General features: G+C 42.1%; 2 protein-coding genes across 2 annotated transcripts in view; one reads left to right on the forward strand and one right to left on the reverse strand.

The window, feature by feature from the left end:
• Window positions 1-231: 231 nt before the first annotated feature.
• Window positions 232-9,145, reverse strand: mrps34 (mitochondrial ribosomal protein S34). Its single transcript, XM_072268611.1, has 3 exons — window positions 8,734-9,145; window positions 2,413-2,455; window positions 232-624 (listed from the first exon to the last, which is right to left on the reverse strand). The coding sequence occupies exons 1-3, from the start codon at window positions 9,049-9,051 to the stop codon at window positions 332-334; spliced, it is 654 nt and encodes a 217-aa protein (XP_072124712.1). The 5' UTR covers window positions 9,052-9,145; the 3' UTR covers window positions 232-331.
• An 847-nt stretch (window positions 9,146-9,992) lies between these two features.
• pla2g10 (phospholipase A2 group X) overlaps window positions 9,993-17,982 on the forward strand; it is a 39,105-nt gene continuing 31,115 nt past the window's right edge. The window contains exon 1 of the mRNA XM_072268612.1: window positions 9,993-10,207. The gene's annotated coding sequence lies outside the window, so the exon portion shown is untranslated. The remainder of the gene's footprint in view (window positions 10,208-17,982) is intronic.

Below are 17,982 nucleotides of genomic sequence, written 5' to 3' on the forward strand. Positions count from 1 at the left end.
TCCTCCCAATTGTTGAGATGGCCAAATACACCGGTTTTCAACTTCATTACAAATCTTACTTCCTAGTCACTGGTTTCATTGTTGCAACCATCATAAACCGAACCAAGTTGTTTTTCCATCTGTAAGTATCTAATTCTAATGTTCCAGGCATATTGTGTGTGATGACTGTTTGGTGATACACTTGTCCTTTTCTTGCCTTCAATGTTATGCATTCCATTTAGAACTTACACCTTGATACAAAATTTAATTTTATTAAGCATGACTAGCATGTCCATTAGCAATAAAAAAAAGGCATTTTAGTCCATTAATATCTCAGAGTGATATAGTTTTATTACACTGGGGTACCCTCAGGTTGTTTCTTCAAGTCCAAATTTTTAAAATAGTCCTTTGGAAAGTGTCGAATTCTCTGCAGGTCAATCATGGGCTCCTCTCCTGTAGGTTCCTCCACTTTCTCTCTCTGAGCCAGTATCATGGCACGGAGCAAAGGAGGATAAGGGACATAGCGGATAGTCACCTCAGGAGTTGGGGTGAAGCTCTTGAAAGCTTCTTCCTCGTGTTTCGGTATCAAACGCCAATCATGGTACATGACTTTGTCCATTTCTTTAACGGTGTTCTCAGTCTTCCCTAGATGTGAGAGAACAAGAGATTTAACCCGCTTCACTGAACACAAGAATCTTAATAGGATTAAGTTACTCAAACCCAAAAATTAAACACCTACTCTATCAGCTGCAATATTAAAGTATATTAACTTAATTCTTCATGTTTTCTGAAATGCTGCTTTTGTCCTTTAAGAAAGTTACTGTTTTGATGACTTTACACTTTTCTATCCAACAAATAACTCCGATCAAAATAGAAACATGGAATAGCAGAGCACAGGAACAGGCCATTCAGCCCACACCAGCTAAAAAACAGATTTTTAAAACTTCCAAACACTAATCCCTCCTACCTACACAACATCCATCTTCCTCCATCTGCCTCACATTCACGCGCCTATCCAAACGTCTCTTAAATGCCTCTAATATATTTGCCTCTACCACCATATCAAGCAGCACATTCTAGGCATCACCACTCACCAAGTTAAAAAAAAACTTACCCCTCACATCCTCTTTGAACCTACCCCTTCTCACCTTCAATGTATGCCCTCTGGTATTAGACATTTCAAACCTGGGAAACAGATACCCTTTGTCTACTCTATGGATGCCTCTCATAACCTTGTAAATCTGTATCAGATTTCCCCTCAGCCTCTGGTGCTCCAGGGAAAACTACCCAAGTTTATCCAACCTCTCATGATAGCACATGCCCTCCAAACCAGGCAGCATCCTGGTAAACCTCTTCTGCATCCTCTCCAAAGCCTCAACATCCTTCCTATAGTGGGTCAACCAGAACTGAAGTTTGTAAGGTTACAACATGACCTTGTGACTTTTGAACTCAATACAGCAACTAATAAAAGCAAGCATTCCATCAGCCTTCTTAATCACCTTATCAACCTGCAGAGCCACTTTCAAGAAGCTATGAACTTCGATCCCAAGATCTCTCTGTTCAGCAACACAGTCAAGGATCTTGCTCTAAACAGTGTACTGTCTCCTGTCATTTGCTCTACCAAGCTGCAATACCTCACATTTATGTTAAACTCAATCTACCATTTCTTTGCCCATATCTGCAACTGATCTGTATTGTGCTGTATTCATTGCCAGTCTTCTACACTATCCATAACTCCACCAACTGTGGTATCATCGCAAACTTACTAACCCACCCTTCTCCATTTTCATCCAGGTTATTTATATTCATCACAAATAGTACAAGTCCCAGCACAGATCCCTGCAGAACACCACTGATTACAGACTTGCAGCTTAAATAAGTCCCTTCAACCACTACCCTCTATGGGCAAGCCAGTTCTGAACAAAAACAGCCAATTTGCCATGGACCCCATGCATCCTGATCTTCTGAGTTAGCCTCCCATGAGAGACTTGGTCAAATGCCTTACTAAAATCCATGTGGACTACATCCACTGCCCTACCCTCATCAGTCTCGCTCATCGCTTTGTCAAATAACTCAATCAAGTTGGTCAGATACGACCCGCCCCGATCAAAGCCAAGCTGGCTCTCCCTAATTAGGCTAAGGGTTTCCAACTGCTCATACCTTATCCCCAAGAATTTCCTCCGGCAATTTCCCTGCAACTGACGTGAGGCTCACCAATTTCCCCTCATTCCCTTCTTACGTATAGGTAGAACATTAGGCACTCATCTGTCCTTTGGGACCTCGCCTGTGGCTAGACAGGACAGGACCTCGCTCTCCCTTATGTATCTTTTGCATAAATTCCTCACTCTGTCCATCCGCTCTATATGCATCTTCCTGTACAGTTGTAGATTAATGTGGTTTTAGAGTTCTCATTAAAATGCAACAAAATTTTACCTCTGAATGTTAACACTCCCCATGCTTTTCCATGGTCCATATCCTGTAGGGAGAAACATAAACTTAATTGCAGTAACCGCAACAGTTTTAATTCTTTACTATTAGAATATCTTTGTGATCATTTGCAAGGCACCAGGCAGTAAGAGTTATGTCAGTGGGAATATTAATTAAAAACTAGGAAATAAAATCCAACAAGGTAGAGATTAGCAGGAATAAGTGCCGTCAATCACCCTTTTCACTTTCTATAATTTACTCTCAGGTTCCGATTGTTTTATTCAATATAATATCTATCCTCCAAGCTTGCATGCACATAACATGAAAACTAACCTAAAACTTACAGTAAAAAGTGTGATTTGGATTTCAGTTGAAATACCATCTCGGTAACGACTAAATCTTGGAGATCCATTCTGAAGAAACACTACTGACCCAAGACATCAACTTTTCTGCGCAGCTACTGTCTGATCTGTAAAATCCACCCACAGTAGTCTATTTCTGTTTTAATACTTTATTGTATCCTTTTATAAATAATAGCAGGAAATACTTGGTAAGTTAGGCATTATGTGCAGAAGGTGATAGACAGTAATGTTCTTCCATTGCAACATCCAGCATTTTTCCTGAATAGGGTCACTTTAAACATTTTTTAAAATGGAAGTAAAATACACTGCCTGTACATTTTGACAAAATGGTTATTCTTGAAGTATGTAACATTTTATTTTCACATCAGTACAGAAAACGCTTCAGGGAGATCTTCTCTGCTAAGAGTTCATTCCATTATCATTGTTAGTCACAGTGTGTAGATTTTCTGACTATATATTGAAACAAATTCAATGACATTGCCGCATAATAGTTTTTCAGACAGAAATCTGAGGAAGCAAGGTTTCCAGTCACTGGAAATGGACAAACTGAATGTGAGAGGTATGCTACATCAAATCTATCATCTATATGCTGACGTATTTGTTGACTTACGTTATTGTGTGCAAATACATCAATATATAAATGGGAGAATTGATAAAACATTCCCTTTCAGATCCTTTTTTGCTGCTGTACCTTGAAAAGATGTTTACAATTACATAAGTCAGTGTTTCAAGATTGAGCTAATGTTGAAAAATAATTAATTTACAAAAATGACTTTACTTCATCAATCATGATAATCAATACTGCAAGATCCTTGCTGGGAAAGGTTTGTAGATATGGGCTCTCAGGTAGAAATCTTGGTCAGCATGGAACCAACGGATACTGTTATGTTCTGTGTAACTTCATGACTATCACTATACAAAGGGGATGGGTGAAGATGAAGGGGAACGATCAACACCACCAGTGCTATTGTACTAATTCTCAAGCTCAGATTCTGTTAGCATGGAATTTACAGGAAACAACCACCTTGGCCTATGTGGATACAGACACTTGGGCATTGCAACTCCAAGACAAACAATGAAGGAAAAAAGTCTGGGTCTCTCTCTAGAGAAAGCTGAGGAATAACTTAAGAATTCATGAAATTGTGAAACCCTTTTAAGAATGGACAATGCAAATTTCTATTTGCAAGGCTGGGAAAGGAGGAAAAGTATAATCGAAACACACCCAAAGACAATAGTCAGAAAATCTAATGAAATGCATAAGAAAATTATCTACTCATGCTAGTGAAAAAATTAAACCTGCAGCTGAAACAAAGGAACAATAAGTTAAACTGATAGATTTACATGTTGTAGATGGGAGGTGATTTCTACTAAATGTGTTGACATGTGCTTAGTGTATCAAAATGTTCATTTTTGCACAGTGTATCGTACATATTCTATGTATTAAACAACTTTTACCCTGTTCAAAATCTTATTGTTATGGTTTAACTAGTGAAAACATAAAATGTGTTTGTCCATGTTTGCACCCTTACAGGTAGACAGCAAAAACAATTAGATCATTGAGACACAGTTCAAGTTGTTCAGAAGGGAATTTATGTCAGGTCCTTGTCAGAAACCATCATTCAGTTTGCAGATACTGAGAAAATACTTCAGCTTCTAACAAATGTTGTGGTTGGCAATGTATTGCCATGTTAATAATAACCACTGCAAAACCAGGAAGGAATGAGTGGTTCTTTTAAAATGCACAATTACTGTACATCATTTCAACAAGGTTAAGCAGTTAATAATGTAAATGAACAAAGGTGCGAATACCTCGACTCAGTTTTATCCCCCCGGTTCAGTCCCTTCCTACCTACAACTGCGACATTTCACATGCTCTTGATCTTATCAATGATTTCAAGTTTTTGGCCCCGATCATCTCATTTTCTCTATGGATTTCCAGTCCCTATACACCTCCATCCCCCATCAGGAAGGCCTCAAAGCTCACTTTCTTTCGGTTCCCCTCCACCACCACTCTCCTCCATCTGGCGGAACTGGCCCTCACTCTCAATAATTTCACCTTCGGCTCCACCCACTTCCTTCACACAAAAGGTGTAGCTACAGGTACTGGCATGGTCCCAGCTATGTCTGCCTTTTTGTCGGCCACGTGGAACAATCTATGTTCCAAGCCTGCACTGGTATCACTCCCCAACTTTCCAACGCTTCCTGCATCCATACTGAGCTTATCAACTTTATCAACTTTGCCTTCAACTTCCACCCTGCTCCTACACCTTCTCCCTCACTACCATTCAGGGCCCCAAACAGTCCTTCCAGGTTGAGGCAACACTTCACCTGTGAGTTTGTTGGAGTCATCTACAGTATCCAGTGCTCCCAGTGTGGCCTCCTGTATATTGGTGAGATACAATGTAGATTTGGAGACTGTTTCGCTGAGCACCTAAGCTCAGTCCATCAAAAAAGCGGGATCTCCCAGTGGCCACATTTTAATTCCACTTCCCATTTCAACATGCCAGTCCATGGCTTCCTCCACTACTGCGATGAGACCACACTCAGGTTGGAGGAGCAACGCCTTATATTCTGTCTGGGAAGCCCCAACTAGATGACATGAATATTGATTTTTTGAACTTCTAGTAATTGCTCCTCACTACTCTCCTTCACCATTCCTCATTCCCCTCCCCTTAGCTGCCCATCACCTCTCTTTGGTACTCCTCCCTCATTTCTTTCGTCCATGGCCTTCTGTCCTCTCCTATCAGATTCCCCCTTCTCCAGCCCTTTATCTCTTTCACCAATCGACTTCCCAGCTTTACTTCACCCCTCTCCCTGTTTTTCCTATCACCTACTACCTTGTACTTCTTCGTCCTCTCCCCCCACCTTCTTACTCTGATTTCTCATCTTTTTTTCTCCAGTCCTGATGAAGGGTCTCAGCCTGAAACGTCAACTGTTTACTTTTTTTCCATATAGATGCTGCCTGCCCTGCTGAGTTCCTCGAACATTTTGTGTGTATTGCAAAGATGTGAATACTGTAAACTTACAGCAAAGTAGATCTATACATACTCTATGTCCTGCATGTAAACCAATCTTTTGGACTTTGACCATTTATCTGCTTGAAGCAAATGACAGGAACTTAATTATGTCTTAGGACATCAATTTTGCATTTCAACCATGCACATGCTTTATGTTGAAACCTAGGGATTGGTATTGAATTTTGGTGGTTCTTCTGGTGACGTCTCTCTCATACTTGTCTGCAACTCACTATGGTCCAGGTTCCCATGCTCTCTTTAAACTAACTGGATTCACCCTATAATTTATTAGAATACCACAAAACATCTCAAAAAGGTGAAATGAAAATGTGTTGTGGTATAATTAGGAATAATATCCAATAATTTAGAAAAACTCTTCTTGTCCCACGCCAAAGTGTTGAGTATTCCACATTGTCAAATTGTTATTGCATAAAAATAACTTCTGCTTCTTTCAGTTTTTATTCCTCTGCGACACATTTGTTGTTCAACAGGATTTACAAGTGTTAAAATGTGTTATCATTTCCTGAAACAAATATTGTAACACCTCCTATTGAATATAAAAGAAAACATCCCAAAATAGAAACATTATAAGCACATAGGAAAGATCGAAGAGTACAACCAAACAGAAGATAGATGTCCTGTTATTGGTTTGTCAATATAGTAGCACTGTCAGAAAACACAAGCAAAATCAAACAAAAACTAACATTGTGTCAAAGGAGGAAATTGCAGGACAACTGACCAACAGCTGCTTAATGGTAAGTCTTTGGGAATGCAGATGTTAAAGGTTGCAGAGGTTAAATTCTAGATGATTGATAAACTAAATACAAATGGTGAAATGAAAGCTGTAGACATCAGTCATATTGGCCTCACAAAGGAAACGTAGAAGGAAAAGGCCATTTAGCAATCAAATATAGGTTAAGAATTTTACGATTAAGATAATTTAAACCGGGGTGGGGGAGAGAGGGAGTCAATGAAATGGATCAAATTGTTCACCAAGGTTGTGAACTGTCTGGTTCTGAAGATCATTTATCATGATTTTGCCAAGAGCATGTAGAGATGAAACAGAAGACAAGGTCTCTTGAGCAGGAGGAGGAATAATTATACAAGATTCCTGATTACATTCAGATGGATAAGAGTGAACACTCTTTCTCTCAGCTGGACAGCGAGAGCTACCAAGACATTTAGTATGAAGGGGTAAGGTGCCATTTAATCATCGTAGTTGAAGTCATTTGGACTTAGATTCAAGCTGTTTCTACATTGTGGCATGGGAAGAAAATGTATTGAAGGTACTCAGATGGAATTCTAGAAATAATAGCTGTTGATTTGTACAATATATTTGCATGTTTATTAGGAAAAGCACCCAGATAGAGGTGCTATGGCAGCTTTGTTGAGATGTTAGGTATTGGTAACAAACCTGAAAGGTTCAGCATCCAAGGTAAGGGATGCCTAAAGGTCAACAGCTCACTGAGAAATAAATTGAGTGAAGGAAGGGAACCAGCAAAAACAACTGAAAGGTATCAATAATTAGTGAGGATGAAAGTTCCTGCCTGCTGTTCTTCATGGTAAACTCCATTATCATTTGGTGCCTCTCCCCCTTCCCTTTCCTCCATGGTCTTCTACCCTTTCCTATCAAATTCGCCCTTCTCCAGCCCTTTATCTCTTTCACTAATCAATTTCCCAGCTCTTTACTTCACCCCTCCCCCTCCTGGTTTCACCCATCACCCTGTACTTCCTCCCCCCCCCCACCGTCTTACTCTAACTTATCTTATTTTTCATAGTCCTGATGAAGGATCTCAGCCTGAAACTTCGACTGTTTAGTCTTTTCTATAGATGCCACCTGGCCTGCTGAGTTCCTCCAGCATTTTGTGTGCTTCTCATGTTGTGCATCATCTTTAATTTCCAAGTGAATCTTTGGGAGTAATAAATTGTTTTGATAGAGCAGAGCAGGCTCCATAATGGCCCAATTGACTAGACATTTACAATTCCAATTATTTGACCCAAACCCAAATACCTGACTCTTGATTGAACCGAAGTCACAGGCTTCGGACAGAATTGCAACCAGCAGACCAGGGCAAAGCTAGACTGAGCCGAGGAAACAGTAATAAAAATAGGGTAACTGGAAAAGGGAGGCAGGTGAGTCAAAGTAAATGGAGTAATAAATATATATACTAAATTTACTTTGAATCCCATGGAGCATGTGGAAACTTTCCTATATCCAGGCAGTTCTTCTTTCTTTCTTTTTTTTTTCCCAAGTAGGGGTATATATTGGGAGGAAGGGTTAAGGGGAGAAGGGAGGGTAGATATTATCATTCTATGTAATCATTTCGAAAACTCAATAAAAATTATATTAAAAAAAAGTAAACAGAGATGTGGGTGAATGAAGATGAATGATGTAATCAATAGACAATAGGTGCAGGGGTAGGCCATTCGGCCCTTCGAGCCAGCACCACCATTCACTGATATCATGGCTGATCATCCACTATCAGTATCCAGTTCCTGCCTTATCCCCATAACCTTTGATTCCACTATCTTTAAGAACTCTATCCATCTCTTTTTTGAAAGCATCCAGAGACTTGGCCTCCACAGCCTTCTGGGGCAGAGCATTCCATATATCCACCACTCTCTGGGTGAAAAAGTTTTTCCTCAATTCCGTTCTAAATGGCCTATCCCTGTAGGAGTAGGAGGGAAAGAGAATGGAGGTAAACGGATTGCAACAGGCAAGGTAGGGGTTACGGGGGTGGCACGAAAGAGAGTGGAAAGGTTGACTTGTGCAATGTAATTAACTTTTAGTTTGTTTTTGATGCAGTAGCTGGGCTTATCATGAACCTGGAGACGCAGGGAGCGGAGGAAGGGATGGGAATGAGAGGACAGAAGATCAGAGGCAAGGGTTCGAGGTAGGGGAGGGGTCAGAAGCAAGGGTGAGAGCGAAGGCGGAGTAGGGATCAGCTGACCTGAGCGGTGTAATCCACCTTGACCTTGTTGATGGCCCAGTAGCAGGGCTCGTCGTAAGCATGGAGCCAGGACTTTTTCGTGACGAGGCGGCCGATGCCGAAGAGGGGCAGGCGATTGAGGATCTGGAAGAGGCGACTTTCGGTGCGGATGTCACGGTGCGCTAGCACCGGCAGCTTCTTGCCGCTGTACGGCCGCCTCATGTTCTCGTAGTCCAGGGCGTAGCGCTCACTGTCCCGCGGCTGCGACTTGAGCGCCCAGTACTCGCGCACTTTGCGGGCCATAGCAGCGATGGCGCGGACTTTCTTCTTACGGGCCATGGCTCGGCGATGTGGCTGGCAGCTTTCGCCAAATCCGCCGCCACCTTCCTACCAGCACCCGGACTCTGAAAAAGGGAACACCCGGCGCCTCTTGTAACACTTAAACCTGTCCTCCCACCCCAACACCTTCTGTAGAATAGTTCCGCCCCAGGTGCTGTGTTCTCGCGTCCTGGCGGGGATTTATCTGGGGCAGAAACAACTGCAAGGGGACATAAGATAATCGGAGGAGGTGCTAGCCGTAAGGTCCCAGTAACTTGTTTTGCAAATCAGTAAGTTTATCGCTGATCTATACTTTCCTCTGCAGTTATTCTGTGCTAGTTCCCCGTAGCTTTCAATTCCCTAAATGTTATCCCTGTCTCCATCCTTGTATATCTAATGATCTGCCTCCACAACCCACTGGGGTTGCGAACTCCAGCGATTCACCAGCATCTACAAAAATAAATTTCAAACATCTGTTCTAAATGACCAGTCCCTTGCGACTATGACCCTAGTTCGCGACTGTCCTAGTGAAAACATCTGAACCCTGCCTCATATTACTCAACATGGTCATCCTCTCATTACTCTAAAGTGCAAGGAATACAGTCGTAACTTTCTTGGTTATTCTTATTTTAGGATTAGCTTGATTAATCTATTTTGGACTGCTTTCAATGCTATTATCCAAATTATTTTAGGTTAAAGGAAAGATTGTGCAATACTCCAGGTGTGGACTCATCTTGTGCAATTGAAAAAAACCTTCCCTATTTCTAAATTCCAACCCTTTCCAAATAAATGGCTCTATTTTATTTGCCTTCTTAATTACATGCCTGCAAAATATTTCGTGATTCATGCACTTGAATACGTATATCTCTCTGTTCTTCGTTCAGAAGTTGCAATGTCAGTCTGCCCTGTGGGTACAAACAGAAGTGCCTGCCAGAAAATTCTGAACACAACCGAAGTTGCTTGAATGCCTTTGTAGGGCAGGAATGTCCAAAATGTGGAGAAATGGTTAGGATTGAAAACAGGTCAGGCAGCATCTCTGAAAATATAGAAACAGAGTTAAAATGCCATAACGTTAAACAAAACCTAAAACAATACAGCACAGGGGGAGGCTCCTCATCCCACCATGTCTGGAGTGACCATGATGCCAATCTAAACTAATCCCATCTACCTGCATCTGGTGAGTATCCCTCTTTTACCTGCTTGCTCATGTACCTGTCTAAATGCCTCTTAAATTTGCTATCTGTTCCTTACGTATTCCCTGGCAGAGTTTTTCCAACACCTAATGCTTGCCTCACAAATTTTCACCTTAAACTTAGTATTTGATATTTCCATCCTGTGAAGAAGACTCAGTCTAACCTATCTAATTTTATGTACTTCTGTCTGGTCACCCCACAACTTTCACTGTTCCGGAGAAAATTTGTAGTTAACATACTCCATTCCAAACCTCTTCTGCTCCATCCTCCACACCTATGTTTACTGCACAGTACTCCAAATATGTCCTGGTGAAAGTTTTACACACCTGCAACATGACCTCCCAACTTTTATACTCAATGCACCAACCAATGAAGACAAGTTTGTCACACACCTTCTTTACCAGTCTGCCCACTTGTGTTCCCACTTTCATGGAGCTTTGGACTTGCATCTTAAGATTTCAGTGTATATCGTTGTTCCTAAGGATCATTCCCTTTACTACATGATGGTCCATGGCCTTCTGTATTGCACGATAAGGCCACACTCAAGTTGGACTTCTGTCTGGTAGCCTCCAACTTGATTGTGTGAACATTGATTTCTCAAACTTCTGGTAATTTCACCCTTCTGTCTTTTTTCCATTTTCCATTCTGGTTCCCCTCTCACCTCTTTCTCTTCACGCCTGCCCATCCTCCTTCCATTTTTTCCGTGGTCCACTGTCCTCTCCTTTCAGATTCCTTCCTTCCTCAGCCCTTCACTTCTTTCACCTATCACCTCTCGGTTTCTTACTTCATCCCCATCCACCCTCTTCCCCCTCTTTGTTTCATCCATCATCTACCACCTGGTACACCTACTCCCCAACCTTCTTATCCTGCCTCCTTCTCCTTCCTTTCCAGTCCTGAAGTCCTGATGAACATCGACTGTTGACTTCACTCTATAGATGCTGCTTGACCTGCTGAGTCCCTCCAGAACTTGCTGTGTGTTTCTCATTTCCAGCATCTTCAGAATCTCTTGTGCTTACGTTTCACTTACTATGTACTTTCTTCTTGCATTTGACCTCCCAAAACTGTAGCTGCCATTTCTCTGCCCAAATTTTCAACTGATCCATAGGTTGCTGCACTTCTGTCAAATATTTTAAACAAAGAGATGAGTTCATCTGGGTTTCTATACCTGCAATTTTGATTTGGTTTAGGTTTGCAGGATTTGCGTTGGTACTGATGGACCTCTGCAGTACCTTGAAGTGCCCACTAGTCTTAGTGTCAGGTACAAAAGGGAGGACAGCTATCACAATTGCCCAGTAGACCACGACCCTTATGTCAGGTTTGAAGTCATGATCTGCAAGCACTCTTTTCATCAGGTGGCCAAAGACCACTAGTGCACTGAAGATGCTGGCCAATTTCATTCGATATCTGCCTTTTCCGATCTCAGACTCCTGAGTTATAGAAACAGCTCCTCATTTTCCATGGTTTATTTATTGTTACAGTCTACTTATTGTCAGAAGACGGTTTGTATAGCAGGGGCAGACTGATTTAAGGAGCTTTGCTTTGTGGATGTTAAGTTCGAAACCCGTTCTCAGTGAACAGGTGTACAAGGACATGGATTTCACCTTCCTATCTGTGTATTTGCAAGCTTCATCCAGAGGGCCAGTGCCTCCCAGGAGCTTCTGATAGTTCCTAACTGAAATATATTTCATCTTGGTAGAGGGTTGGGTTCATCCTTGACAGGGGAATGATTGGAAAATGTGCGGGAGTAGTAACAGCAGACAAGATTGGATGCCTGAGAAAGGAGGGCCGCAGATGGAATGGTAAGTGCGGGAGCAGCAGTGTTTGTGAAAGAGCTGAGGGAGGACGGGAGCGATTGGCATCCATTAACCTCTCCAAAGATTTGTTTTCTTCACCATTTGCACAGAGTGGCTCTAGGGTGTACAATTTGCAAAAGTTGTTGCTCAGACTATTGTGACAGCCCTTCTCTAACTTGTGAACTCAACAAGCAAAGATCAGGGGAGTAGGTGCATGACTCCACTACTGACTGCTGTTTCCATCGTGCCTTAGAATTATCTGAATATCACTGGTCCTTTATTTGCTGGGTCTAAGTCCTGGAACTCCCTCTTCAACAACACGATGAAAATAGCTTCATCAGAAGGACTGCTATGTTTTAAGAAGGAAACCCAGCACCACCTTGTCAAAGAGAATTAGAGATGTTCTGGGCGGTCATCCCAGAAATGAATAAAATACATCCATATTCAACAATAGGAGATTTTGTCTGTGTTCTTGTCAGCTGATATCAGGATGGTATCTAATCTCCAAAGGTGATATTGTTTAGTTGTGTGAAGTGTTTGGTTCATCCTCTCTTGCTACATGAGCCTTTCATCAGAGATCTTCTTTGCCTCTATCTTGAAGTGTGATAATGGTAGCAGACAACTCAATTGCGGATGCTGCTGTATTAAATAAACCTTTAGCTTTCTCAGTACATCACAGTTCACAGGGTCACAGTTTGAGGATAAAGGGGAAGCCTTTTAGGACCGAGATTAGGAAAAACTTCTTCACACAGAGAGCGGTGAATCTGTGGAATTCTCTGCCACAGGAAACAGTTGAGGCCAGTTCATTGGCTATATTTAAGAGGGAGTTAGATATGGCCCTTGTGGCTAAAGGGATCAGGGGGTATGGAGGGAAGGCTGGTACAGGATTCTGAGTTGGATGATCAGCCATGATCATACTGAATGGCAGTGCAGGCTCGAAGGGCCGAATGGCCTACTCCACCTATTTTCTATGTTTCTATGTTTCTATCTCTCATTAATAGGAAACATCCTAAATTATATTCTACGTGGCTGGAGGCAAGCTGTAGAAATTTGCCTTAAAAAGTAGATGCACTTTGAATACTCCTCTCTGTGTACCACTTCTCAAGTGCTAGGGATAAGCTCTGAGTCACAGTTATTGATTTAGAAAGCAATTTTAAAAGTGCTATTTTTAACATGCCAAGACTACCATCAATTTCAGAGTCTTGATAGTTAAATTTGTTTATTAGTAATCTGCTTGTCCTCATGATCCCAAGTTAACATTAAGAATATTAATAGAAATCAATATTACAGCTTTGCGCACTTCAGAATATTTATTTTTATATAACCAAGTTGTCTGATTCAATGAAATTGATCCAGTGTGTTTGAAAAACTTTTGACAACGGTTGTTTTCATTACTCTAATGAAAGTGAATCACATTTTGAGAGCAATTTTCATTTTAATGGCTGACTGAAACTGAAAGGAATTCTGGCAGGAATAGAAACAAACCTGTCTGATTTTCCTTCCACTGAAACTAATCCAGTTTTAGTTTCCATTTAATGCTGGGTTAATGTTACAGTCATTGTGACATCTCTGTGAAGTGGCACATAGGCTTCCCCACCTTCCCTTGGTGTGGAATCATGAAAGGACATCCCTCACACCCTCACACAGTCTTGGCTGCACATTTGTTTCCAGCACACCTGGCAATGATGAGGGAGAGAATGGAATTTGGAAATCCACATGTTAATACCCAATAAATCCTACTCCATGATCAATTACCACAAACCTCACAATTACACTCTTAAGAGTCATAGAGCAATACCACACAAGTACAGGCCTTTTGTCCCTATGAGCCTTTGCTGGTCAAAGTGCCCACCCAACATCCCAATTTCCTGCATTTGGCCCATATCCTTCTAAGCCCCACAGAGGGCTTATGATTATTTTAGTTCAACTTAATGATATTTTTTTCTGATATTGAGGTAGATGCTTTAACTATGGATGTACAAACATACATTTGAGCAGCTCACTGAATACCTGAGAGAACCAGGATACCAGGGTTGGTATCCATGGAGAATTGTCCCTTTAGAGACCTCCCTGGCTGAAGTACTTGGCTGTAGCACTAGATGATCTCAGTGCTGCCCTTGCACGAGCAACTTGTCTATGTCAATTCTGTTTTATTCTAGCCTATCCAGGTTTCTCCAAGACCTTGGGAGCACTCTCCTCTCCCAGCTGCCTTCTCCAGCATAGCAGCTAGCCTCCCCAGCGTCGAGGACACCTTCAAAAGGCGATGCCTCTGAAAGGTGGCATCCATCATTAAGGGCCCCCATCACCCAGGACATGCCCTCTTCTCATTGCTCCCATCAGGAAGGAGCTACAGAAACCTGAAGACACGCACCCTGTGCTAAAGGAACAGCTTCTTCCCCATCATCAGGTTTCTGAATGAACACTGAACACTACCTCAGTGTGGTTTTTCCTTTCTTTTTGTACTAGGTATTTAATTTAATTGTATTTGTATAAACATGAGGAAGTCTGCAGATGCACACAAAATGCTGGAGGAGCTCAGCGGGTCAGACAGCATCCATGGAAATGAGTAAGCAGTTGACGTTTCGAGCGGAGACCCTGCTTCAGTACGGGAAAGGAAGGGGGAAAACGCCAAAGGAAAAAGTTGGATGGAGGGGAAGGAGGATAGCTCGAAGGTGATAGGTGAAGCCAGGTGCGTTGGAAAGATAAATGGCTGGAGAAGAAGAAATCAGATAGGAGAGGACAGTGGACCATAGGAGAAAGAGGAGGAGGAGGGGACCCAGGGGAGGTGATAGGTAGATGAGAAGAGGTAAGAGCCCAGAGGGGGGAGTAGAAGAGGAGCGATGGAGGGAATTTTTTGTAACAGGAAGGAGAAATTGATATGCCATCAGGTTAGAGCTTACCCAGATGGAATATAAGGTGTTACTCCTCACCTTGAGAGTGGCCTCAGAGAATGGGAATTGGAGTTAAAATGTTTGACCACCAGGAAGTTCTGCTTTTGATCTCAACCGCATCTCCCCCGTTTCCTGAACATCTGCTCTCACCCTATCTTTCTGCCGCCTTAATAGAAATAGAGTTTCTCATCCTTACCTACCACCCCACCAGCTTCTGCATCCAACACATAATTCTCCGCAACTTCCACCATCTTCAAAAGGATCCTACCACCAAACATCTTTACCCCCACCCCCACCCCCGCGTTCCACAGGGATCGGTCTCTCTATGATTCCCTTGTTCATTTGTCCCTCCCCACTCCTGGCACTTAACCCTGCAAGTGGCCCATTCACCTCCATTCAGTACTCCCAAGTGAGGAAATACTTTACCTGCGAATCTGCTAGGGTCATCCAGTGTGTCTGGTGCTCCTGATGTGGCCTCCTCTATTTTGTTCAGGCCCATCGTAAATTGGGGGACTGCTTCATTGAGCATCCCTGCTCCATCCTCAAAGTGGAATTTCCCTGTGGCCAAACTTTTTATTTCCCATTCCCATTCCATTCTCCAATATGTTTGTCCATGACCTCCACTTGTGCCAAGATGAAGCCACCCTCAGTGTGGAGGAGCAACACCTTATATTCCATCTGGATAACCTCCAACCTGGAGGCACTGGTATCAATTTCTCCTTCCGGTAAAAAAATGATCCCCTCACTCCCTCCCCTCTTCTTCTCATCTGCCTAATGGTCCCCTCCTCCTTCCCATTCTTCCACTCTCCTCTCCTATCGGGTTCCTTCTGTTCCAGCCCTTTATAGAAACATAGAAAACCTACAGCACAATACAGGCCCTTCGGCCCACAAAGTTGTGCTGAACATGTCACTACCTTAGAAATTACTAGGCTTACCCATAGCCCTCTATTTTTCTAAGCTCCATGTACCTATCCAAAAGTCTCTTAAAAGACCCTATCGTATTCACCTCCACCACTGTTGCCGGCAGTCCATTTCACGCACTCACCACTCTCTGCGTTAAAAAACTTGCCCCTGACATCTCCTCTGTACCTGCTCCCCAGCACCTTAAACCTGTGTCCTCTTGTGCCAACCATTTCAGCCCTGGGAAAAAGCGTCTGACCATCCACAGGATCAATGCCTCTCATCATCTTGTGCACCTCTATCAGGTCACCTCTCATCCTCTTTTATCTTTCCTACCCATCTGGCTTCACCTTTCACCTTCTAGCTATCCTCCTCCTCACCACATCTTTTTATTTTGGCATCTTGCCCCTTCCTTTCCAGTCCTGAGGAAGGGTCTCAGCCCAAAGCATCAACTTTTTGTTCATTTCCACAGTTGCTGCCTGACCTGCTGAGTTCTTGCAGCATTTTCATAATTATGTATTGCAATGTACTGCCACTACAAAACAACGAATTTCACGATGTATGCCATTGATGTTAAACCTGATTCTGTTTCTGATCAGGTTCCTGAAGTCACAGCTGCATGGCTCAGTGCCAGCATGTGAGGTGAACAGAACAGTATATGCTGGAAATGACAAAGCACAAAAAAATTACAGGGCTATTTCACTGTGATCTTTAAATATGTGATCCTTTTATAACCCATGTTAGGCTGAAACAGAACATTGTTTTAGTGTAATTGAAAATTCATAAACGTGCTTCATATTTGTTACTTACAAGGGTGCTGTTAACTAGTGAAATACACACCATTACACAAAGTTCTTAGGAAAATATTGTCTACGTTGGCATTGTAAGTGGAATGTAGGGGGAGTTGTGTATAACTCCTGGGATTTTAAAAGCTCCCTCAATCTTTATTAGCTATTCTTCTACCTCTTCCATTCTAAATATTTACACAGATAAATGCGTAATTACTATCCTTTCTGCTTAAGTGCTTTCCCTTGGGTGAGAGTGCTGTTTTGTGGAGAGACCATTTTTCAGTGATCTCTCACTGATAATCAGGAACAAATTTAAGGACAAAAAGATTGGTGTGAAACACCCTTCCCAGTGGTAGCATTTAACAACCAAGCTGTCAGTGCATATGTATCCTAGCAACAGACATACTCCTAGGATACTCTTAGATTGAGAGTGCAGTTACATACACTTTAACAGACGGTAGGTAGGTCCTTTGGGGGAAGAAAACATGCTGAGAAACTTGGGTGGATTGAATTTGGAGCAGAGATATCGCAGAATTGGCTTCCACTGAAATTGTGGCCAGAAATGCCTTGCCCTATGTAGTACACAAGGTTTACTGAAAACCTCAGGGAATTTCATAGCCAAATCCTTTATCACAGCTGCATAGTTCATTCCTTTTATAAAGTTTTATAAGGTACAGTCATTTTGGAGCTGAAGTGAATTCACACGATGATAAATGAAATCTTTCATGCTAACTCAAGCTTGCCTCCATTACGTTGATGCTTTTGTTCCACTACTTGTTTAGCAACAGGCAATCCAGCAGGCCACTTGACCCAAAAAGTTCTCAATAGCACTTATGGTCCATTTGAAGCTCATCCCTTTTCATCTACATCATTCTGCATCAATAACCAGTCCTCATCTCTTCAAATATTTATCTCAGCATTGATAGCTCTCTATATTTTCAACACTCTGAATGAAGACCTTTTTCTCCCTCTCTCTTATTCAGCCATGAAATTCCATTTAAGGCAAATTGTACAGTTAAATTTTTATAATTTGATTGCTGCATTTTTCTTTCCATATTTTTCATATCTTTCCTTATAACATAGAAAGAGGCCATTCAGCTCATTAGTGCCAGTTCAAAGAGTAATCCTATTTCAAACCTCTCCCCACCGCCATTACTAATTTCCCTGTAACTTATTCTTCTAGGCAGGCAATAACATGTGGAGTTCTCTCATCATTAGAGCATATGGTGGGGCTTGGCTCATGCTCTATTTCATCGGAATGCATTTCATTCATTGGACCACGATGTACGAGTCTGCAAAGAAAGGGGAGAGAAGAGTACGCGACATAATCCTCATCCTGATGCGAGTGGCTGCATCAAGTGTTGTTGTATTCATTTTATGCCTTTGA

Source organism: Mobula birostris, chromosome 9, assembly GCF_030028105.1.
Source record: "Mobula birostris isolate sMobBir1 chromosome 9, sMobBir1.hap1, whole genome shotgun sequence".
Taxonomy (NCBI): domain Eukaryota; kingdom Metazoa; phylum Chordata; class Chondrichthyes; order Myliobatiformes; family Myliobatidae; genus Mobula; species Mobula birostris.